At 36.4% G+C, this 24,684-nt stretch overlaps 1 protein-coding gene across 3 annotated transcripts in view; it reads right to left on the bottom strand.

Annotated features, from left to right (window-relative positions):
* Window positions 1–22,093, bottom strand: part of zgc:158689 (uncharacterized protein LOC791177 homolog) — a 33,359-nt gene extending 11,266 nt beyond the window's left edge. The window contains exons 1-8 of one of the 3 annotated variants that reach the window (XR_007925495.1): window positions 21,598–22,093; window positions 16,860–16,968; window positions 14,665–14,740; window positions 14,411–14,497; window positions 7,177–7,238; window positions 5,896–5,967; window positions 3,963–4,100; window positions 298–450 (exon numbers count right to left, since the gene is read on the bottom strand). Coding sequence is in view for 2 of the 3 variants with exons in the window: in XM_051865624.1 (XP_051721584.1) it covers window positions 298–450; window positions 3,963–4,100; window positions 5,896–5,967; window positions 7,177–7,238; window positions 14,411–14,497; window positions 14,665–14,740; window positions 16,860–16,907 (636 nt within the window). In the remaining variant the exon portion in view is untranslated. The remainder of the gene's footprint in view (window positions 1–297; window positions 451–3,962; window positions 4,101–5,895; window positions 5,968–7,176; window positions 7,239–14,410; window positions 14,498–14,664; window positions 14,741–16,859; window positions 16,969–21,597) is intronic. The other 2 variants (XM_051865624.1, XM_051865623.1) reach the window with 2 other exon arrangements.
* Between the last annotated feature and the right edge of the window lie 2,591 nt (window positions 22,094–24,684).

The following is a 24,684-nucleotide window of genomic DNA, read 5'->3' as shown; positions in this document are numbered from 1 at the left end:
ACTATAGTAAAAGTGTTTTGAGGTTATAACATAGCATTGTGCAAGGAACTGCAGAAAAATAGGATCATCTGCCTCATCCTTATTTGTGTAAAAAGACATAAAAGTTGCTTCTAGTTTAGCTGGAAAATGCAGTGAATTTTATAGATGAATATGTATAGATTTTTGGATTATGCCTATTTTTATTATGTTTTTGGAATTTTGCAAAAATTTAGGTAGAGGCACGTTTTTCCTGCTAGTCCTTTACAGCAAGAGTTAGTTGGTTAAAGCTTCATTGTTAGCTCATATCTGTAGTGTTACCTTGCAGTGGTAGTTGATGAGGATCTTGGTGACTGAACATTGACGGTCCACCAGAAAACAATAGCGCCGTCTTTCTTCTGTCAGAGCAGAGCGGTAACCAACAGCAACTAAAGAGTCCAACTCTCCCTGCCGGCGACTCATCAGCTCCACATACTGTTACAGAGAGAGACTTTACATTAATTCACCCTTAAATAGAATATGACAAATGTACACCAAGACTAAAGACTAACTAAAGTTCAGTCCTTAAAGCAATATTTTACAAACTTTTGTGTCAGCTATACCCTTTTAAACAAGATATATACTTAAAGTCTTCCTGAGATTTTAAGTTAATATTTCAATAATTTAACAACACATTTGCATGCTCATGGTTCTCTAATGTCGGTTAATGGTCACATGCAAGTAAATAGAAAAAACATTTATCTTTTTAGTAAGTGTTTTATTTTGACTGTAGCATAAAGTAGATTCAAACCACAGTTTCAGAGTGTTCTATGTATGTGTTTTTGATAGATCGATCTAACGGTTGGGTTTTTCCATATTTGACCCAAACATGGGTTGAAACAACCTAGTATTTCATTCATTCATTCATTCATTCATTCCTTTGATTTTTTAACATTTTAAAACCTCAAGCTTTTATTTTTAGTGGAAAACTACTGAAATGCTATGAACTGTCCACAAAAACATTGGAAATTATGCCAATTGTGTTCCCAAATGCACGTTAAACTCGCAGCACATGCAGAGATTTTGCTGCATTTACTGTGAACCGAGATGCTCTCAGACGCTGAAAACAAAACACTAGATCACAAGCTGCTCGCATGAACACAGTGCTGCGCTTTTCGCTTTTAAACATGCAGTACAGATCCGGCTAAACAGTTATTACTTAAACCACAAGCTTTGATTTGATAATGGCACAGCCCCATTTATTTATTTTAATGATAAATTCAACATGATTAATTAAACATGATTAATTATAAGCTTTTCATCAACTCGTGACACCCAGTTTGGGAAACCTTGTCTTATAGGACAGTTCACCCAAAAATGAAAATTCTGTCACTGCCATGTTGTTCCAAACGTGACAAAATGGAGACTTTCGAGAACACTGCAGAGTCTGTTTTAGTTTGAAAACGCCGGGGTTGCTTTTCAGTATAAACGGACCAAAACTCAGACTTTTGAAAATGATGGCATGGCTGCCCACGTTCGCTCTGCGTATCCTCGACAACCATGTAAACAATAACATGGAGAATGAACTGCAATCTTTGCTGGCTTTGTTGTCATTTTTAGCAGCCATTGTGCAGTTAAACTCAGCATTTTTTTAATACTGCAGCTGCCTACATGCGCAAGAGGCAACTGTTTACACTTGTATACGCATGCCCAGTGTGCACGAACAGTCATGTGACATACGTTTTCGGCCGTGTAGTGTAGACGGAGATCGTTTCTGAAACGCTGTGGAAACGCCAGTGTAGATAAGGATCGTTTTCATTTTAAAACACCGTTTTAAAACAAAAACACTAGTGTAAACGGGGCCTTCATCTTCACAATATCTCTGTCATTCTATTTTCCTTTCCTTTCTTCATCTTTCAAACTGTGGTCCTGTTTTACTTCATCATTTCCCCTCTCTCGTTCCCTTGTTTTTTTTCTCTGTCCCAGTGTTCCTTTTGTCTGGCCCCAAATCAGCTGTTCCGGATATCTGCTTAATTTTAAACTAAATGACTTGTTCTTCTTTCTGACCAAAAAACATGTTTAGAGTAATGCTCGTGATAGCATAGATTAGGCCTACACAAACAAAGATAGACTCACTCCTAAAAAAAAAAACACGTGCTGGAGGATACACATGCTCAAATAAACAAACACTTGTTCACACACGGATAAAAAGTCTTCCACTTACAAATCAGCTTTAATATGTAGGACACTGGCTCACACAAATGGCCCTCACTGAGCTCAATTGGTCATTATGAGTCATACAAACTACAAATGACTGGCAGTACATGACATTCTACACTAAGCCTTCAGTAATGAACACAGCAAGTCAAAGAACTGGCAAGCAACACAATTACTCAGTTCTTTAGCTGACGCTTTAATCCAGAGTGACTTACTGTTCATTTATTGCAGTGCCAATCACTCAGAATTGAATGTGGCTTAAGAGCTTCGCTTGAAGGTGATTTTGACCAAGTGGGATCAAATTAACTGCTTTAAAGTTATTGTGTCGCATTACAAAATATTATTACTATTTAAAAAACGTTTTACATGCCAAATCAAATGTCAGGGTGGTACAACCAACATGCAGGAAGCCATTTTGCTGTCATGTGAGAAAAAAATCCATAAAACAGGAACTTACTTATACTACACCCTAAAAGTATACTCTTTTTGTGAAGACAAAGTAGATACTTTTGGGTGTATAGCACAAGGCAAACTTCAGGACAACCTACCACGTCATAATTACGCTCTGTTGCATAGTTATGTCCATAAAAATGGCCTGTCAATCATCCTGTCACAGTTAGCATCCTCACATACTTTATCATTGGTCACGTCTGCCATGTTTGTAGTTCTTTTTATTTGTGTTTGTAGTTCTTAACCAAATCCTTCTCCAAAGGTTGTGGGCAATATCAGCCATTGCACAGATGCACACTTCTACCAGAATTAGACCAATAGTAGACCATCTAGGGGCTTTTAGCATATTCTTTACAACATACTATGATTTCATATCATATTTAATATATCAGACTTTTATGGCTCATATAATGTAATATAATGAGAATATTGAGCTCATACTTGAGGAAGAAAAAAATATATTTTTTTTTTTTTTTTTTTTTTTTTCAGGCCCAAACTGAGCAAAAATATGTGGTGCAGTAGCTGATATTTATATGGCCAAAAGTAAGATGAATTTCTGATAGCTTATAATGTAAATCAATGAGATCTTTATAGCAGACACTTACATAAAATAAAATATCATTTTTCACTCTGTAACTCCCAATAATATGTCTTAGAATGATGATATTTTAAAAGCTCTGTAGTTGCAAACACATAATGCAATACAATACAATGATGATTGAGAGATGAACAAATAAGCGTTCCTCAAAAGCCTGATGATCATATTTTGATACTCACATTTTATGATTTTACTAAAAAATGATGTATGGATACTCAAGTAAACCTAAGTTGCTTCAGTTCAATAAGTGTTTATCATGAAATATTACTCAGAATATAAAAGTTATTCTTACATTTAATTTACAAAAATCAGTAAAGATTTCACAGCAAAAAAAAGACATGTAAACCACGAGCTGAAGGTGGACGTTTTTACAATTATACTTGCTAAAAAGCATAAACTATCAATCAGACAACAGAAGGCATGAAGTAGATTGTGTGCAACAGGTTTTTCAGCAAAGTTTTGATAGTGTTGATCATTTAGAGGCCTTACAAATTTGCAAATCATATAAGGTTAAAATATTTTTCCTTTCATCATCATCCTTCATTAAATCCTTATTTGTCACTGACTCATTAACACACCCTTGCTACAAACATTACTCCAACAAACACAGTCCAGCTAATAAACATGAGTTTATTAGCTGGAGTTTCAGTTAAATTATTTTTAGCTTGCACACTGATCAAAATCTCAAGATTTTCATATGTCGTGTCATACATGTGAAAGCAGTGAATTATAAGCAAGGTACCTGCATCTCTCTGTCTCCATACTTGTTGGGATGGCGACTAGCTTGACTCTTCCTGCGCAGCTTCTTGAGCTGTGATTGGCAGCGCTCAATAGACTCCACCTTTGACTTCCTCTCACTCTGGTACTTCTTTAGTGTTGCCTGAAAAAGTTTCCAGAGTATATCATGTTTCTGGTTTCAGAGAGGGCACAATAGTGACAGTTCATGAGGAGTAGTTAATTTCCATATAAATATTTTCTAATGAGTTACTGAATCTTTAGGGTTTACAAGACAAACTGGTCCCACTTTCTATAAAGTGTCTTTAAATACTACTGTATGTACTAAAATTTAAATGAATCATTTGATACAATGCACTTATTGTGTGCATTCATGTTTTAACATTGTACTTATACAGTTGCAAGAAAAAGTTGTGAACCACTGTGAACCCCTTGCAGAATCTGTGAAAATGTGCAAAATTTTAACAAAATAAGAGAGATCATACAAAATGCATGTTATTTTTTATTTAGTACTGTCCTGAGTAAGATATTTTACATAAAAGATGTTTACATATAATCCATGAGACAAAAAAATAGCTCTATTTATTAAAATGACCCAGTTCAAAAGTTTGTGAACCATTGATTCTTAATACTGTGTGTGGTTACCTGGATGATCTACGACTGTTTTTTTGTGTTGTGATGGTTGTTCATGAGTCCCTTGTTTGTCCTGAGCAGTTAAACTGAGCTCTGTTCTTCAGAAAAATCCTCCAGGTCCTGCAGATTCTTCAGTTTTCCAGCATCTTTTGCATATTTGAACCCTTTCCAGCAGTGATTGAATGATTTTGAGATCCGTCTTTTCACACTGAGGACAACTGAGGGACTCAAACACAACTATTAAAAAAGGTTCAAACATTCACTGATGATCCAGAAGGAAGCACGATGCATTAAGAGTCGGGGGGTGAAAACTTTTGAACAGGATGAAGAGGTCCAAATTTTTCTTATTTCGCTTGAATATCATTTTTTTTTTCATTTAGTACTGCCCTTTGGAAGCAACAGAAGATACTTGCATGTTTCCCGGAGACAAATTAAGTACAATTTACCTTGATCTTCAAATTCCAAATGTTTTCACCCCCCGTCTATTAATGCATCATGTTTTTTTCTGGAGCATCAGTGAATGTTTGAGCCTTTTTTAAAAGTTGTGTTTGAGTCCCTCAGTTGTCCTCAGTGTGAAAAGACGGATCTCAAAATCATTCAGTCACTGCTGGAAAGGATTCAAATATGCAAAAAATGCTGGAAAACTGAAGAATCTGCAGGACCTGGAGATTTTTCTGAAGAACAGAGCTCAGTTTAACTGCTTTAGCAGTTTAACAGTCGTAGATCATCCAGGTAACAACACACAGTATTAAGAATCAATGGTTCACATACTTATGAATGGGGTTATTTAAATAAATTTAGCTATTTTTTTTTGTCTTGTGGATTATATGTAAAAATCTTTTATGTAAAATATCTTACTCAGGACAGAATTAAATAAAAAATAACATGCATTTTGTATGATCTCCCTTATTTTGTTAAAATTATCAACACTTTCACAGATTCTGCAAGTGGTTCACATACTTTTTCTTGCAACTGTATTTAAAAAAAAAAAAAATACCTGCATGTAATTACATCTATAATTACACTGTTGAGCCTTCCCTTACACCCTTAACCCACCCTAAAACCTACCCATACCACCACACCTGTCCCTAACCTTATCCGTATCCCACCTCAATAGCGGCACAAGTGTTTGCAATACAACATGAACACAGTATATTGTACCTAACTTTTTTTTTTTTTGATGTAAGTACATACAGTACTAGTTAAAGACACTGGAGTGTGACTGACAAACTCTGTGTTGATTTGTTTGAGCTCCCCAATTTAGTAATTCTAGTATGTTGTTTAGTTAAACGGTAATTTACACTCACGGTGAGATATTTGATGTCTAACTCCAGTTTCTGCTCCAGTTGAGACAGCAGCTCTGAATGAAACAGCTTCAGCTGCAGACAGACAGAAAATGCAGCATTCAGTCAAATACAGTGAAGCACACTGGTCTTGAGGGAGATTAATCACGCCAGCATCTAAACATTGCACTAAAATAAAATGGAGACATCTACAGCAGGTTTTAGCACTGTGTTCGTATTGGCACTCTAAAATTTCCTCTTATTTCTCAAATTTGATTTGTATGACTATCATTATTACCTTTTCGCACTCTGATGTTTTGTCTCATGCTCTTAAATGAAAGGTTCTTTATTGGCACAATGGAATCTTTCCATTACACAAAATGTTCTTTATAGTGGAAAAAGGTGCTTCAGATTATTAAAATGTTCTTCACACAAAGAAAAACATGGTTCTTTTAAGAACTGTTCACTGAAAGTTTCTTTAGGGCATTGTTGCTCAACTGGTGGGTCACGGAGACCGTTTTAAGTAGGTTGTGGAGTGTGTAGTCAGAGAAAAAACACAACAAAAAACTTAATTAAAAATGTTTTTCTGATATGCAAGACTTTTATTTTGACGTGCATGAAAGCTGTTGACCCTTCTGCAAAGACTTTGCTGTTCTGTCAGACAGAACACTCTCTACTTTTCCATTGTTTTTCTATGTAACCGTTTGACCGTTGCGCTCCACAGCGTTCTAAAACTTGGCGCTCTGTGTCATTATTCTAACGTTATTTTCATAACTTGTTGGTACCGGTTTTTGCAGTTAAAATTATGAGTATGCAACGTCGTAGTTACGTTGTCAATTAATAAGGGTATGTTTACACAACAACGATGTACTAAAAACGGAAAAGTTTTTCCTTTGCGTTTTTCACGTATAGACAACAACATTGTCAAAACGATCCCCGTTCACACGGATCTGCGAAAATGATTAAAAACGTTGTATTCTGCTGCCAGGCCAGTAGTTGACAACGTCACTTTGTAAAGAATATGCATGTACGCATCACTGTTTTCACAAATTTGTGTTTTTGTAGTTTACACGGAGATGATACTGTTTTCAAAAACTTGTACTTTGAAACCCGTTTTCAAAAGTTTGCATTTTCAGTCCCCCAAAACGCCATTGTCATGTAAATGAACTGCCAAAATGCGTAAAAAGTTTAAAGTTTTTTGTTGAAAACGGTGTCGTGTAGAGTCATGAAATGACCAAAAAGTACCAATAAATTACATTACTAGTATGTTGTGTGTTAGCACCACCACGTTTTTCTTCTACTTACCACATCCTCTAGTTGGACCTGGATCTGCCGATGAACCTCTGCCATCTGGAATAACGTGTCACCTGAATCGGTAAGAATTATAAGAAGACGTGTCAAACACTTTGCGCACAATCAGAAAAACTTAAAGCATGAAATCTGTATCACATTAAGAATTGTATTATCAAACATACTATCATACACAACCTGATAATGACATCTAATATTCATCTCACTCACATCAACCTGATTATATTAAGGTCAAATTAGCGTCATTTTAAGGCTAGATCCTTCATGTAACAACTTCATGCTATTGGATGAGAACAAACCTTGAACCAAACTGAACTGAATGACAACACTGTTGCCTTCTGTAGAGATGCTTATAGCTGAATTAAGTTTGTTTCGTAATTGAATCAACTTTGCACTATTATCTAACTAAACTGAATGAACACTGGACTGACTTGAGCTGAATAATGACACTATTATCTTCTGTAGAGCTGCTTTATAGTTGAACTGTGTTCACTTCATAACTTTGCAACTTTGAATCAACATTTAACTAAACTGAGCTGAACAATGACACCATTGTCTTTTTAGAGCTGCTTTACGGCTGAAATTGTATTTGTTTCATAATTGAAGAACTTTGCTAAATTAATTGTTTATTACTGTGAAGCTGTATTTAAACAATCTGTATTGTACAAAGAAGCTATATTAATGCTATATTAAATTAAAGCTATATCAAATTAAACAGCATGTTTTTTCTTTTCAGAACTTAGTGTGCATGAGTAAAGATGGCAGGGGCCGGTCGTGTATCTCTGGGAAAGCTAACAGGCAGTTTTCTCCAGGTATACTGGACCAGCTTGGACTCAAACCAGACAAAAAATCTTTGTATGTTGGAATGGTCTTGAAATTGCATAAACTGTAGACTCATAAAAAATAAAGGTTCTTTATAGAGTGCAACAGTCGGGTTCCTGAAATAAAAACTCCATTCATTTTCTCCATAGGGAAATTGATTTTTAACAATAACTTATAAACCTGTAAAGACAGACCTACTGTGAACTACGAGGTTGATAGTATTTTTTAGTATAATTGATAGTATTTGTTTCTGTTGAAGCCGTCAGCCCACGTTATTTATTTTTTATTTTTTTAAATAATCATGCTTCACAGCAGAATTCGTGGTGAACAACTACATGATACTGTATAGAAAATTCCACCAGAGAGTCAAAACAAGCAAAACACGCCAAAAGATCTCTTTAGCTCCGCCCACTCCTATGAAGCACTGCGAATGACGTGATCGAGCCGGTCTCCCTACACTCTCAAAATATTTAAGTATTTCAATATATAAGCATATTTTTATTTAATAAACTTAAAATATATTGTTTATTTGTATATAATCAACATTTTTAAATGCATAGTTTTATATTTCTCCATCATTTTTAATTTGATTATGCTGTTTGCAGTGCTTCATGGGATTGTAGTTCTTTCCCTCACTGAAGCCGTTAAGTACACAGTCTTGTACCTTTGTATTTTTGTCCAATTTTCAAATACTATGAAAAATGAAAGTTTGTAATGTTACAATTCACTTCGTAGCTGGATGATATGGAAGCTTGTTTCCACCACTGAATAAAAAATGAAAAAGGTAATTGTGACTTTTTATATCACAATTCTGACTTTTTTTCTCACAATAGCGAGTTTACATCTCGTAATTCTGACTTTTTTTCTCAGAATTGTGTGATATAAACTCACAATTGTGAGTTATAAAGTCAGAATTGTGAGATATAAAGTCGTTATTGTGTTATAAAGACTTTTTTACTCAGAACTGTGTTTATCTCACAATTTTGACAATTTTGACACAATTACTAGTTATAAAGTCAGAATTGTGAGATATAAAGTCAGAATTGTGAGATATAAACTCGCAATTCTGAGAAAAAAAGAATTGGACTCAGAATTGGACTTTATAACTCGCAATTGTACATTTATATCTCATAATTCTGAGAAAAGAATTGCGAGATAAACTCACAATGGGCTATATGCACGGTTACTTCCTGGTTGTCGTTAAGCCAGCTCGGGCATTTCCGGTGAACTGTTAGCTGTTCATTCTGTAATCGCTGTACATCGACACAAAACCATCAATGGTTGACTTTTTAATGTTGTATTCATATTTTAATGCACTTATCACATTTACCTAATTTTCCAAAAAAAAACAAAAAAAAAAACAGTTTTATTGGGACCATTTAAAAACGCCATGTCTGTAATTAGACACGCACACGCATTTTTTCCCCCAGCACTTCAAATGTTATTTTTAATGTGATGACCACAAACATTATTTGTTCATCCTTCTGAGATTGTCCCTATCGTAAAACCGAACGTTTCAAAATGTAGGAAATTAAACATTTGATAGAAAACACTTATTTAAAAATAAAAAAGACAATAATTACCACTTTAACCAGCAGGTGGCGGCAAAGTAGCATTTATTTGCGCATATATCAGCCATTTCCTCTAATCGTTTTTGACTCCGTTTTTGACTAAATATTAAACATTATAAAATAACTAGGTTTAAAAATACATTTTGTCAATGTGAAGTATGAAATACTCAAAAAATCTTAAGAAAAACAATAACTTTTCTTTTGATTCATGACAGAAAGCGAACACAGCGTTTTCCTTTTGTAATTACAGCAGCTTATAGTCAGTGCAGCGCAAGATCAATGATTTCAGCACACTTGTGAAAACACACATTTTATTCAATTAATCTAACTAAAGTGCACAATAAATATTTAATTTTTTAAGCTCTTTTTTCACATGAAAGTGTGAAAACTGATCGTCGAATTAAATTTAGCCGAGGAGGAACAATGAGGTAGGTCTTTATTTATTTATTTTTTTATGCCGTCTTACGTTTGAATTACTAAATTAATGCTATGCCTGACTATTTAAGTGACTATATTCTGATTATAAACTAAGTATTACACTACTGATGCTCACCACACTAGCAAATGACATCTCACCGGAAGTTTTTGAGCTGGCTTATATTAATGCGGAAGTTCTAAAGAACGCTCCGTGCATATAGTCCATTGCACTATAACTCCCAATTCTTACTTTATTTCTCACAATTGCGAGAAATTGAGTTTATATCTCACAATTCTGTGAAAAGACTTTTTGAGATAAAAAGTCGCAATTACCTTTTTTATTTTTTTATTCCGTGGCGGAAACAAGCTTCCATAAGTTGGCTTGGTTTATTATAAAGCTTTAATGAAAACTTTCTTGAAATCTCTATGGGAGAAATACTTTTGAAACCTGAAAAAGTGGGCGGGCACTGTTGCATTCATTTGGCATCAGTGGTGAAGAACCTTTAACATCCATACAACCTTTCCATTCCACAAGACGCATCACTCGTATTGTTTTGAATGGGAGAAAGTGTAACGCGCAATATGGCGGAATAAGTCCTGCCTTCTAAATAAGAGCCAATCGCCGACTGGTAAAGTCATCGCGTCACTGCAGCGGCCGTTAGAAGCACCGGTTTCTATAGAAACAGTCAGACGCGCGCCTCCGAAATGAGGCACAGGATACGCGCATTTACGTCTGCGCATGCGCATTAGCTTGATCCAGCCTAAAAAATAGTTTTTTTGTCATGATTCGAGCATTTGGAAAAAAGAAATTATGAGACAGTTGTTGTTATATTTGATTGGTGACTACAAATATTAAATTTAATCGAAAGCTTGGCAAACAGCTTTGGAGAATTTGATGTTTTCCCATTCAAAGAAGTTGCACTTGCATGCCCAAGAGGCGTTTCAAAGATGGCCACCGAGTGAAATGACTTGTCTTAAAGGGACTTTGGTATTTATGCACTCTTGAAAATAATAAAGGTTCCCAAAGTAAGTTTTTGCAGTGATGCCATAGAAGAACCATTTTGGTTCCTCACAGAACCTTTCGGTGAACAATTCTTAAAAGAACCATGTCCTAAAGACATCTAAAGAATGTTTTTCCACTATAAAGAAACTTTTGTGCAAATGAATGGTTCCATGGTATTTCATGGAACCCTCAATGCCAATAAAGAACCTTTATTTTTAAGAATGTATAGTGGGGGGGGGAAGGTTCTTTAGCTTATTAAAATGTTCTTCACACTAAAAGATGGTTCTTTTAAGAACTGTTCACTGAAAGGTTCTTTGGGGAACCAAATATGGTTCTTCTATGGCATCCCTGCAAAAAAAAAAAAAAAAAAAAAACCCTTTTAAAACCTTTATTATTAAGAGAATATTTGTCAGAACAGAATTGAAGAGAACAATTTCTTCCTTCAGAGGATGTGATACTCGTGGCACTGTCTGTCCATTCTTGAGCTTCATTGAAGGTGAAAATTTGTGGCATGTTTTGTTGTTGGCTCCAGTGGGCCGAGCTGTGGATGTTGGCCTTCTTTATCCCCTACTGAGCAACTGTGTGTGTGAGGCTTGGCATCTCTCCTTCACTGCCTTTCTCCCTCCCTCTCAAACACCCCCGCTGTTTTCAGCAGTACAATGAGATCATGTGGTGTTGTTAATCTTTCAACAAAGGCCTCTCTCTCTTTTGCCCCTCTCTCACTTTCTCTTAGTTTCTTCATCTCCATTTTATTGTACAGGCTTGCCTCTTCATTTTCTTCTTTTTCAGTCATTTGTTTTTACGCTTTCGTTTCCTGTAAACCCTGATGTACCATGAACTTAAAACAATGTAGTTATATTTACTTACATATTCACAAACTGTTCTCACCATTGACTTTACTCTGCCGGACGTGTCCCTCCAGAAACAGATCTGAATAGCCCTGATCTAAAAGGGTTACTAAAGTTAACTAAACCCATTAAAAAAAAAATCATTATTCGAAATAAAATAAATGTTAATTGAAGGAAAATAAAATATGATATATATGTGGCAATTATTGATGATGTAGTGACACAACTAGTTCACAACAGAACAGACTTTGTTATTATAAAAGTAGATTTAGGTCATATAACATAATAATCCTGTAACGTAATTCATACATTGCAACACAATTTGCTCTTTTATTGAAACACCAGTCTTGTCTAATAGCAGTTTGTTTCTGACAACAAACTTAGCTCCTAGAATGCCACAGTATTGTAGAGTTTAGCTCCAACCAGCTCCAACACACCTGCCTGGAAGTTTCTAGTGATCCTGAAGACCAGGGCTGTGTCCAAAATCGCCTCCTATACCCTTAAATAGGGCATTTGAGGGGACAGCCATTTGTAGTGGTGTCCGAAACCATAGTGGACGTTATCAAGCGCACTCATTCAATCCCATAATGCACTACAATAGCAGGTTTACAACTGATATACACTCAATGGCTAGAGAATACCCATAATGCACTTTGAAAGTCACGCTCTGAATGAATTCCCGCGTCTACCCAAGATGGCGCTCGCAGCTGAATCATTCATCAATCCATTTTCCAAACCGCTGGTCCAACATGGCTACAGCGTAATATCATACAGCGTAATAGCATACAGGTATAAATTCCTTTTTAATTGATTATTAAATTGTTTAATTACAGTTTATACATGCTAGTTTCCATGACAGAGTTCAAGATAAATCTTTTCATTACTACTGGAGTTGCCAGTTTGCTAAGTTTCAAATAATTATTAAACTGCAAGCACAAACTATACAAAAGCAGCAGCCCTTCTGACTCAGTGTACAAATTCACTCGCTCGTTTTCATTCAGTCCTTCAAGTGAACTATATTAGTGGAGTAATGTAGGGAATAGTGAATGAGGGTATAGGGGGTGCTTTGGACACAGCCCTTGATTAGCTGGTTCGGGTGTGTTCAATTAGGGTTGGAGTTAAACTCTGCAGGACAGTGACCCTCCAGGAACTGAGTTTGACACCCTTGGACTACAGACTCCAATCATCACTACCTCAAAAAATCCCCCATAACAGTCACTAAAAGTGCTCTCTCTCTGTTATCTTATCTTTCTTAAAAACACATAAAATAACAGTTCACATTCTAACATAAACTCTTCCCATTCAGTCACACCCAAAACATGCTGCGAGCTGAAAATCACCTGCCCAATCTCTTGAAATTATTGAGTGGAAATACTTTAACTCTTTCCCCACCATTGACTGAATTTTCCATCATTTATGAGAAAACGTTTTCCTGCCATTGACGGAATTTTCCTTAATTTATGAGAAAACGCTTCCCTGCCATTGATGGAATTTTCCGTCATTTATGAAACAACACTCCCCTGCCATTGACGGAATTTTCCGTCATTTATGAGAAAACGTTTTCCCGCCATTGACGGAATTTTCCTTCATTTATGAGAAAACGCTTCCCCGTCATTGACGGGATTTTCCGTAATTTATGAGACAACGCTCCCCTGCCATTGACGGAATTTTCCGTCATTTATGAGACAACGCTCACCCGCCATTGACGGAATTTTCCGTCATTTATGAGAAAACGCTTCCCCGTCATTGAAGGAATTTTCCGAAACTTATGAGTCAACGCTCCCCCGCCATTGACAGGATTTTCCGTAATTTATGAGACAACGCTCCCCCACCATTGACGGAATTTTCCGTCATTTATGAGACAACGCTCCCCCGCCATTGATGGAATTTTCCGAAACTTATGAGTCAACGCTCCCCCGCCATTGACGGGATTTTCCGTAATTTATGAGACAACGCTCCCCCGCCATTGACGGAATTTTCTGTCATTTATGAGACAACGCTCCCCCGCCATTGACGGAATTTTCTGTCATTTATGAGACAACGCTCCCCCGCCATTGATGGAATTTTCCATCATTTATAAGACAACGCTTCCCCGTCATTGACAGAATTTTCCATCATTTATGAGAAAACGCTCTCCCACCATTAACGGAATTTTCCGGCTTTCCGTGTTTTCACTGTTTTACGGTCTTCTGAAAGAGTACAGAATCTCCGGATCAAAAACACAGGCGAAGGTGAAGCAGAAACAAGCAAAAACATATTTAAGCAGATGCATGTGAATCAAAAACTGCCTATACTGAATGAAATGTAGACCCAGGAAGGGTTAACGACTGTGAAGTTTTGGGGGTGTTGATGGGCTCGATCTACTCCATTTATGGTTTGATCATCATTCTGAATCCGATCCGGACATAGTGTTTGACAAAAACAGGATTTTCATGAAACTTTGCCATGAAATTTTGTGAAAATTATCAAAAATGTTGGTGCTGGCTGGCAAGTTTTTTCAAAAACGCTGGCGGGGCAAGAGTTAATTGCAAATGTACTGTAGATATACTGTACTTGCAATTACTTACCCAGTTCTTTTGAGCCCTGGCTGTCACTGGCCAGCTCTCCTAGTTTGACCAGAGCGTCAAAGTATCCTTTAGCTGCAACTGTGACGCCTGTAGAAACAGAGTCAGTGAGTGGGCATGTTACAGCAGACTGTGTACTACAAAACACATGATTGTTGTTTAGCAGGCGAAGAGCTGATGGACATACATGAAAGTCCACACTGATTTCCATTTGCCCATTACAGAAAAAGAAAAAAAGAAAAGTAATGAGGTCTGACCCGTTAGAGCCTTTTCATAGTGTTTCCCCATGGTGACAAAATTCTTCAGACTGGGGTTAAACTGGTCCAGAATGCCCTGAACATAGAATCAGCAATAAATCAAATTAGACAACTGTAAACATTTTGATCTGTAATTATATTACTCAAACAGAAGGATGGAAGAAATGGACAAATAACCCCTTACACTTTTTTGCTGCACTGAAAAAAAAGATAGCCTAATTTCATGTGTTAACATCTAAATTAATTGATTTTATTCAAATAAAAAATGTTACTTAACATTACTGAATCAAACTAAATATATTAGGTTACACCAACAAAACTAAATATAAGGGTAAAGTAGAAATAGATAAATAGAAAATAGAAAAAACAAATGCAGGTTACCACTTTTACAGTGTGTCATAACAGGATAAAGCAATACATGAAAAGGGATACTGGAAAACCGACTGTGTAAGTGTCAATGCTATGATGCTAATTTTTTGTTCAAAGCTAGTTTATTTAAAAATTTCTGATAAAAATACAATTCATAAAGACAAAAACTGGAATATGCAAATTAATTTAGATGTTTTGTGGCATTTAAAGTAAAAAAAGCTAACAAAAATATGTTAAACTCTTCCCATTTTACTAACATTCCTGTTAAGTTATGAAAAAGTTATTTCAAAACGCTCTCAGAATGTTCAAAACATCCAGTTTTTTAAACATTATAAAAAAATTTCTTCGTTATGTGAATGTTAGAGAAAGCATTAAGGGAATGTTTTCTCTATTTTATCATTTTTCAAGTATTATGTGAACGCAAATTTTGCATGTTCTCTGAACACACACACCGATCAGGCATAACATTATGACCACCTTCCTAATATTGTGTTGGCCCCCCTTTTGCTGCCAAAACAGCCCTGATCCGTCGAGGCATGGACTCCACTAGACTCCTGAAGGTGTGCTGTGGTATCTGGCACCAAGATGTTAGCAGCAGATCCTTTAAGTCCTGTAAGTTGTGAGGTGGGGCCTCCATGGATCGGACTTGTTTGTTCAGCACATCCCACAGATGCTCGATTGGATTGAGATCTGGGGAATTTGGAGGCCAAGTCAACACCTCAAACTTGTTGTTGTGCTCCTCAAACCATTCCTGAACCATTTTTGCTTTGTGGCAGGGCACATTATCCTGCTGAAAGAGGCCACAGCCTCCAAGGAATACCGTTTCCATGAAAGGGTGTACATGGTCTGCAACAATGCTTAAGTAGGTGGTACGTGTCAAAGTAACATCCACATGGATGGCAGGACCCAAGGTTTCCCAGCAGAACATTGCCCAAAGCATCACACTGCCTCCGCCGGCTTGCCTTCTTCCTATAGTGCATCCTGGTGCCATGTGTTCCCCAGGTGAGCGATGCACACACACCCAGCCATCCACGTAAAAAAAAAAAAAAAAAATTGATTCATCAGACCAGACCACCTTCTTCCATTGCTCCGTGGTCCAGTTCTGACGCTCACGTGCCCACTGTTGGCTCTTTCTGCGGTGGACAGGGGTCGGCATGAGCACCCTGACTGGTCTGCAGCTATGCAGCCCCATAAGCAACAAACTGTGATGCACTGTGTATTCTGACACCTTTCTATCAGAACCAGCATTAACTTCTTGAGCAATTTGAGCTACAGTAGCTCATCTGTTGGATCAGACCACACGGGCCAGCCTTCGCTCCCCACATGCATCAATGATCCTTGGCCACCCATGACCCTGTCGCCGGTTCACCACTGTTCCTTCCTTGGACCACGTTTGATAGATACTGACCACTGCAGACCGGGAACACCCCACAAGAGCTGCAGTTTTGGAGATGCTCTGACCCAGTCGTCTAGCCATCACAATTTGGCCCTTGTCAAACTCGCTCAAATCCTTACGCTTGCCCATTTTTCCTGCCTCTAACACATCAACGTTGAGGACAAAATGTTCACTTGCTGCCTAATATATCCACCCACTAACAGGTGCCGTGATGAAGAGATCATCAGTGTTATTCACTTCACCTGTCAGTACTCATTATGTCATGCCTGATTGGTGTGTGTGTGTATATATATATATATATAGTGTGGTATAACCAAAATGCAGAAAAAAACATTTTGTTGTGTGACAAGAAAAACAGGAAAATAGATTTTTAAAAGATATCTCCTTTTGTCGTCTTCAATTGTCTTTTCATTATCTCCTTTAGACATACCTTGTAGACATTTTCTGTCATCTTGTTGACTTCATCTGAGCGTGACATTGTGCTTCTCTCTCCAGCTTCAGTTCACCTTGCCTTTAGATGGAAATCACAGCACAACCAGCTACATTGAGAGAAGGAGAGCAAGAAAGTGAGATGAATCAGGGTCGTCCAATGACCTTACTTTATTACCTTTTTTTGCAGTGTATTTGCAGTGTTCTGCCTTGAATTGAGGATGGTGCGAGCTCATCAAAAAAGGAAAATCATAATGATTTCAACCACATAGTATACACTATTCATCAATAATAAGTGATAACAAATACTAATGGGAAATTAAGCAATTGTAACTAGAATGTTTGGATGTTGTAAAACACTGTCATTAATGTGAAGTTGTGATAACAGCCCCAGTGGTCTGAGGAATGTTTTCCTCTAGATATTGGAACATTGCTGAAGGGATTTGCTTCTATTCAACCACAAGAGCATTAGAGAGGTCAGGCATTGTGTGATTGTATGTTTAGTCAGGGCTCGCAGCCCAGTTTATCTCAACGTTCTGGACTCGGTCAAGATCCTCCACACCTGTCTTGACAAACCGTTTTTAGCATGGATGTGCATGGAGATATTGTCCTTCAAAACAGGAAACCAGTGTCACAACCTTGAAAGAAAAGGATAGTCTAAAATATCACTGCATGCTATAGCGTTAGTATTTTCCTTCCATGTGACCAAAAGACCCCTCCCATGAAATCCCCAGATATTTAAACCAAACAATCAACAGAAAGTGATTTCTCCAGAGGAATTTGGCAGGAATTCATTTATATATAGGAATCTGACTTGTTTTGTTGGACATCCTATGTCATGTTTTATGCGTGCAGCAGCATCAAGGGCCATATTGCTTTTATCAAGTCAAATCAAATTGAAATGATATAATTCACAATGTTTCAAAGCAGCTTAACAAAAAAATCATGAAGTTACTGTTTATATCTTAATATCTTCATTCCTTATGGTTGCATTTAACAGATTAGAGCTGTGCAATATTATAGTTATATTATTTTAGACGATACAAGCAATCAAGCCGTTGAGATTTGCTATAGTATGTATTGTTCTATGCAAGTATACTAATAAAGTAACTTCATATAGTATCTCAACTTCATTTAAAGGTGCTGCACAATATTATAGTTTACATTTTGTTGAGTTCAGTTGAGATTTGCTGTATTATATATCGTTTCATGTGAGTGTGCTGTATGTATGCAGGTGAAGTAGGATGTCCTTTATATACATCTTTTAATAACTTTTTTGAAACCGTTACGACATATTAACCCTTTAATTATCATCTAGCGGAACGCTTCATGCTCTTTTTTTATTGCCTTTTTTCCTATCACATATTTTAGTAATAATCATAAATTAGGTATTATTCAAAAGGTTAAAAACTCAAAATTCACCCTTTTTTCTGACTTTTTTTCCTCACAATTGAGATTTAACATCTCGCAATTCTGACTTTATAACACGCATTTGCAAGTTTATATCACGCAATTCTGACTTTTTTCTCGTAATTCTGACTTTATATCATGCAATTGTGACTATATCTCACAATTCTTACGTTATAACTCACTATTCTGACTTTTTTCTCACAATTGCGAATTTATATCATGCAATTCTGAGAAAAAAAGTAAGAATTGAAAGATGTAAACTCACAATTGCGAGAAAAAAAGTCAGAATTGTGAGATAAAAAGTCAGAATTGTGAGATAAAAAGTCACAATTACCTTTTTTATTTTTTATTCAGTGGCAGAAATAAGCTTCCATAACAACTTGATTAGATATGTCTTTGATTTTATAGCAATTTTAGAGTAAATGATTTTATATTATCTATCACTTTTTTGAAGTGCTTCAGCAATAATCTGCTGAGTGTCTTTAAAGGGAGACTAACCTGAGGTCTGTATTCCAAAACATTCATGAATTACAACCACTCAAGTTTGGATAGTGCATTTTCACATTTATGATCAAAAAGGGGAGTGACAGTTAAGGGGTTAAAGCATAATGGCACATTAAAACCTTATTTTATTAATCAAACTTATTAAATTGCATCCTTCGGCTAGAAGATCTAATATCTGATTTAACAGAACAAGCCCCAAAAAATGATTTGCAGTCTGTAAGGTAGTCAGGTTGATTCAGTCATAATATTTCTCCCTGAATAAAACCAGTTATGTTAGATGGCACCACAAGACGCATATTTTAGGTTATTGACAAAACATTTAAAGGAACTTTTACCTTGAAAGTATTAAAAAAAAAAGAAAAAAAGAAGAATTTCAAAATAAGGACCACCCCTGTTAGTGAACCTCAAGAGATTTCATTGTCTGAGTCCGGCCAAAGCCATCCTGATACACTGTTATTGCATGTCTTAAGTTCATGAAATTGCGTCTGACATGCCATAGTGCCCTGGAGGAGAGCTATTCTTCCCAAGTCTAAGTGCAAGAGTCACACCGCTGAACAAACACTGCGCTTACACGGTTTCCCTTCTGGAAAGATCCCGAATAAAAGATTCCAGTCAGGATTACCCATCACATAAAGCCTCAGCTCTGAAGGCCAGTGTTTACACCAGGTCAGCGCTCTCACGTGTGTTATTAGAGGAAGATTAGGAGGAAGAATTTGACCTAAATGATCAAGTGAGAACACATTCCCATCATATGACACTTCCATTTCCCGTCTTCTCCTTCTCGTTTTTCTGTGATTCACACTAGCTATGTTTCCATCCAAAGTTGCGAATTTAACTTTTGCGCAAAACTGAATATTGCATAAAACATTTGAGAATAAAGCACCGTTTCCATCCCATGTGTTCAAGAGAACAAAATCGTCACTTCCTGGGATACTGGCACAAAATATCTGTAATAAAAATGAAAGTTTGCTGCAGTCTGGGAAGCCAATGTGGCTCTTTTTTCAAACATCAAAATTCACATAAACATAGGTGGATGAAAACATATTGTCAACATTGACTAATAGTTCAGTGATTCACCCATAATTCACAGCATCCATGCTGTACCTTTAGCTTGTCACTGGGGCAGTTCCCTTAAAGGGACAACTTTGTACCTTATTTTTACCCATAAAAGCAGCTTAGAGTAGTACTATGTATCCATAAAGGTACTACTATGAACCTTTTAGGGTAAATAAGGTACAAAGATGTCACTTTGAGGGTAGTGTGCAATGACAAACTGCTAAAAAGCGAAGGGCTCATCCCTTTTTGTAAATAGTTTATATTAGAGCCATGAACCATGATTTGCTATTTGTTATTCAGTTAAAAGCAAGTGGTATTGGGGGAGGGAAATTCTTGCATCTGATTGGACAAAAATGCGTAAGCAGTCCTGAGTGCAACATAAGTTATCTGTATTTATGTCTATTTTCCTGGAAGAGAAAAACTGTACATTTTAAAGGGTTGATTCACCCAAAAATTTAAATTCTGTCATTAATTACTTACCTTCATGTCATTCCAAACCTGTAAAACTTTTGTTCATTTTCGAAACACAGATGAAGATCTTTTTAAAGAAATCTGAGCGCTTTTTGACCCACCATTGACAGTCTACGCAACTACCACTTGGTTTAACCTCAATTTTATGAAAGGATGTTTATGCAAAAACATAATTTACCATGATGCATTTGTGATGTGTTGACGCAAGAGGAGACAATGTTGCGTGAACGCACGTCGGAGATTAATAATTTGTAAATAAAGCGGTAAATTATGTTTTTTTGTGCAAACAAGGCACTTCATAAAATTGAGGTTAAACCACTGGAGTCACATGGATTACTTTAATGATGTCTTTACTACCTTTCTGGGGCTTGAAAGTGGTAGATGTCAATGGAGGGACAGAAAGCTCTCAGATTTCATTAAAAAGATCTTCATTGGTGTTTTGAAGATGAACAAAAGTCTTACGGGTTTGGAATGACATGACGGTGAGTAATTAATGAGAGAAATTTCATTTTTGGGGGAACTAACCCTTTAAGTGAATTCATCTGCTAAAAGTTATATTTTCTCAGCGTTTAGGAGTACAATAGCTTGTAGATAATGTCAAAACACATGGATTATGGAATATGAATCACCACACAGAAACAGATTTTATTTCTGCTGAATTGTACATATGAAACTTTAGTCTTCACTGAAGATATAATTGTGTCACTGCATAGGATATTTCTGCACTATACTGCCACATTCATAATCTCATAAATAAATAATAAATAGCAGTCAAAATTTTTATGTATAGCCTACATACAAATTGTTGTCACTAATGTTTTCACATATACTGCTCTAATTGTCGACACCTGTTGCCTGTTAGAGCTGGTGATTAAAGTGATGTTATTGCGATGTTAGAGATGAAATATATGAGGTAAAAATAAGTAGATTCTGCTAATCTAACACGGTAAGCGCTGGAAAACATGTATGAGCTGATATATGAGCATGACATTTCAGTAGAGCAGCTGTTTTGCTGCTTCTTAATGCAATAATTCAACCAAATTCATAGTGCAGAAAAAATGATTCAACGTTAAAAGAGTAAAAAAGCAATGCTAGGCTACTTTATCAGCTAATTTTGCCATTTACAATGCCAATCACGCTGACTAAATATTCGCAGTTTTAATGTTTTTTCAAATGGCACTTGTTGCACTTAAGAGTCATTTAGCAGATTGTTCGTTTCGTTGAATTGTTAAATGAAAGAGCTCCAATGTCAATGGATATACAGATGTTTTGTATTATATATTCAGTAATTTTCCTACCTTTTCAGTGTTCATCGTTTCCTCACCGCTTTGTGTGGTGTTTTTTTCTTCTTGCTCGCTGCACTTTTCCTTCTGTGACTTTCCCTTCAGTGGTGGGGGTAGTTTGGTTTGTTTGACCCAGTAAATCCCTCTTCCACCCCTCACCCCTCACCCCGTCTCTCCCAAACTCCTCAGTGAATCCAGGTCAGAACACATTCAGTGCTCATTGTTCTTCAGATCACATGCACTCGTTCATGCTCGCATCAAACTTTAATCTTTATTCCGCCTAAAATGTCCATTTACTGTCGGGATGTAGATCTCGAGCGGCTCGGTCGTCGCTGTCTCTGTCCCGGACAATGTCTGTCTTCTTACTCTCTGTCTGTCTCTCTCACTGGGACTGAATGTCAATGAGGTAACGGGACTGCGCTGTGAATAGCGCCTCTGCTCATTACAGGACCAGCGCGCGCGCACACACACACATCCCGCTCTCATTCATAACCAGTGCTGTGTGTCCACGAACACTTTTAATTCCACAAGTGAAATATCAAAAGTTGCATAAGTAAAAAAAAAAAAAAAAAAAAGAAAGAAAGAAAGAAAGTAGACCCGTTTCTCACTTTCCTTTCTGAATTTTTTTTTTTTTTGTTGGGTTTTTAAAATTACATGGGACAAAAAGGCCTATATAATTCTTAGCCTAAATGTATTTAGCATTTAGGCTACTTTTAACTTATCAACCGAATTGGTTTTGCAAAGCGTTGCAAAGCCAATAAGCCAATCAAATGGGCTGGCATCGTCTATTTTGACTATTTGATCTGCTTAAAGCAATATCTTAACTATACACATAGACAACAGGTCATTCTGAGGACACATGACTTAAGTTATTCAGCAGCTACTGCATTGTGAATGATTGTTATGAAATGTAGCATGCATATCATTTAGGCTACATTTTTGCTAGTAAATCTGAAATCATTCATAATGACTAGAAAATTCTTGGGTTTGGTGCCTTCAAATCATATAGCCTATTCATATGCTTATCCAATTTTATTTATTAAAAACTTCTTATTTAAAATCTTCCTAGCCTGTTTGTCTTATTTACACAAAATTTGGTATGCACCATTTTGAGATAGGGTACTCCTTGCAAAAAATTATCAAAATACTTTCATTTAATCGTTTAAAGGAGACCTATAATGCCCCTTTTACAAAATGTAATATAAGTCTCTGGTGTCCCCAGAATGTGTCTGTGAAGTTTCAGCTCAAAATACCCCACAGATCATTTATTATAGCTTGTCAAATTTGCCCCTATTTGGGTGTGAGCAGAAACAAGCCGTTTTTGTGTGTTTCCCTTTAAATGCAAATGAGCTGCTGCTCCCGGCCCCCTTTCTAGAAGAGGGTGGAGCTTTAACAGCTTCAGTTGCTCAACAACAACAAAGCTGGAGAATCTCACGCAGCCAAAATGAGGATTGTCAGTAACGGTGTTCAGCCTTACATTGTTCAAACCGGAGTCGACACTGATGGAGAGACTCAGGAAGAAGTTACAACTTTTAGAATGAAACTGGACGTTTCTGAACGGTTAGTGGATAAATTTAGTTGCTGTGGAGTTGATTCAACTCATTGACTAGCATGTGCCGTCATGTTCATCTTTTGTGCAAATCCAGCGTTGAATTGACCCTCGTTTGTGAAGCAGTCTGGCGTAAAATGACAGCATGGTAACAACACTCTACTACAACAACTCTTCCTCTTCTCTAAAGCAGCCCAACATGGCCTCACCCCCTTTGTTGTGTGTTCTTGGGGGCGGAATTTATGTAAATTTTAGGGTTAGTGATGTCACTAACCTGGGAAGAAGCTCGTTGCAGCTGTTTGTTGTAGTTCTCAAAAAGTGATTTCTGTAAAAGAAAATATCTCCCTTTGTATTGAACTTTGAGCGTTGTAACTTTGCAGATAGTTTATACACTAACAGCAACATTACACTCAAACTAAAGTTAAAAAAGTGAAATCATAATCAAGGACCCCTTTGACTGATAGACTGCATCTCAGATATTCTGGTGTGGCTCATAACTACTAATTGGCGTATTTCTTGTAAATACAATGTCCAAACCTTACAACAACAACAACAACAACAACAAAGTGCACATGAATAACAGGACAATCTGAGTAAACATACAAAATGTCATGTATTTCTGCTGCTGGGGGTTTACCTGTATGATCAGCCATACATCAGTGTGAATGACAGAAGCTGTAATACTTGTCCACTAGAGGGCCACTAGTCACAGGATAAGACATAGGCCTACTTTTCTCATTCAAGTTTTTATAGATCTTATAGTTTGACATAAGTGTAAATGGTTCAATAGCTTCACATGTACAGTAACAAATGCATGCAAATTTTAAAACCAAGGTACACTTACAGTACCTCCTGAGTTTATTTTGCAAAGAAATCAGTGATTTCCAAAATGCTTATAGATCCTTAAATATGACCTTATTTTCATATATATATATATATATATATATATATATATATCTTTATCTTAATAGACAGACATGACTGAATGTAGCTATTGCTGTTCAATTAAAATGAGACAGTATAATTTGTCCTTTTAAAATATTTCTTTAAAGAGACACTTAAAAATTTTAATTCTGTCATCATTTAATCACCCTCAAGTTGTTCCAAACCTGTATGAATTTCTTTGTTCAACTAAACACAAAAGAAGATATTTTGAAGAATGGGGCACCATTGACTTCCATAGTATTTTTTTTTTTTTTTTTCTCCATAATGGAAGTCAATGGTGCCCCATTCTTTAAAATATCTTCTTTTGTGTTCAGCAGATCAAAGAAATTGACAGAAGTAATTTGACAGAATTTTGATTTTTGGGTGAACTATCCCTTTAAGGACATTATATTTTCAAAGATACAGTACATTGCAATTATCACTGAATTGTTTGCATGAGCCATTTGTGCTTAGACACTAATGATTGCTGTATGCAGCTATATATATTTTTTATTTTAGGCTTGTACTTTTTTGTTGAACTGCTATTAATAGTGTTTAAAATGAGTATTTAAAGAACAAAAATAAGTTTTTGATGTTTTGAAGTCTTTGGAGTTTATTTTTCAGTGATG

This window comes from Ctenopharyngodon idella, chromosome 16 (assembly GCF_019924925.1).
Source record: "Ctenopharyngodon idella isolate HZGC_01 chromosome 16, HZGC01, whole genome shotgun sequence".
Classification (NCBI taxonomy): domain Eukaryota; kingdom Metazoa; phylum Chordata; class Actinopteri; order Cypriniformes; family Xenocyprididae; genus Ctenopharyngodon; species Ctenopharyngodon idella.
The sequence above is the reverse complement of the archived record's forward strand: the minus strand, read 5'-3'. Positions and strand labels throughout refer to the sequence as shown.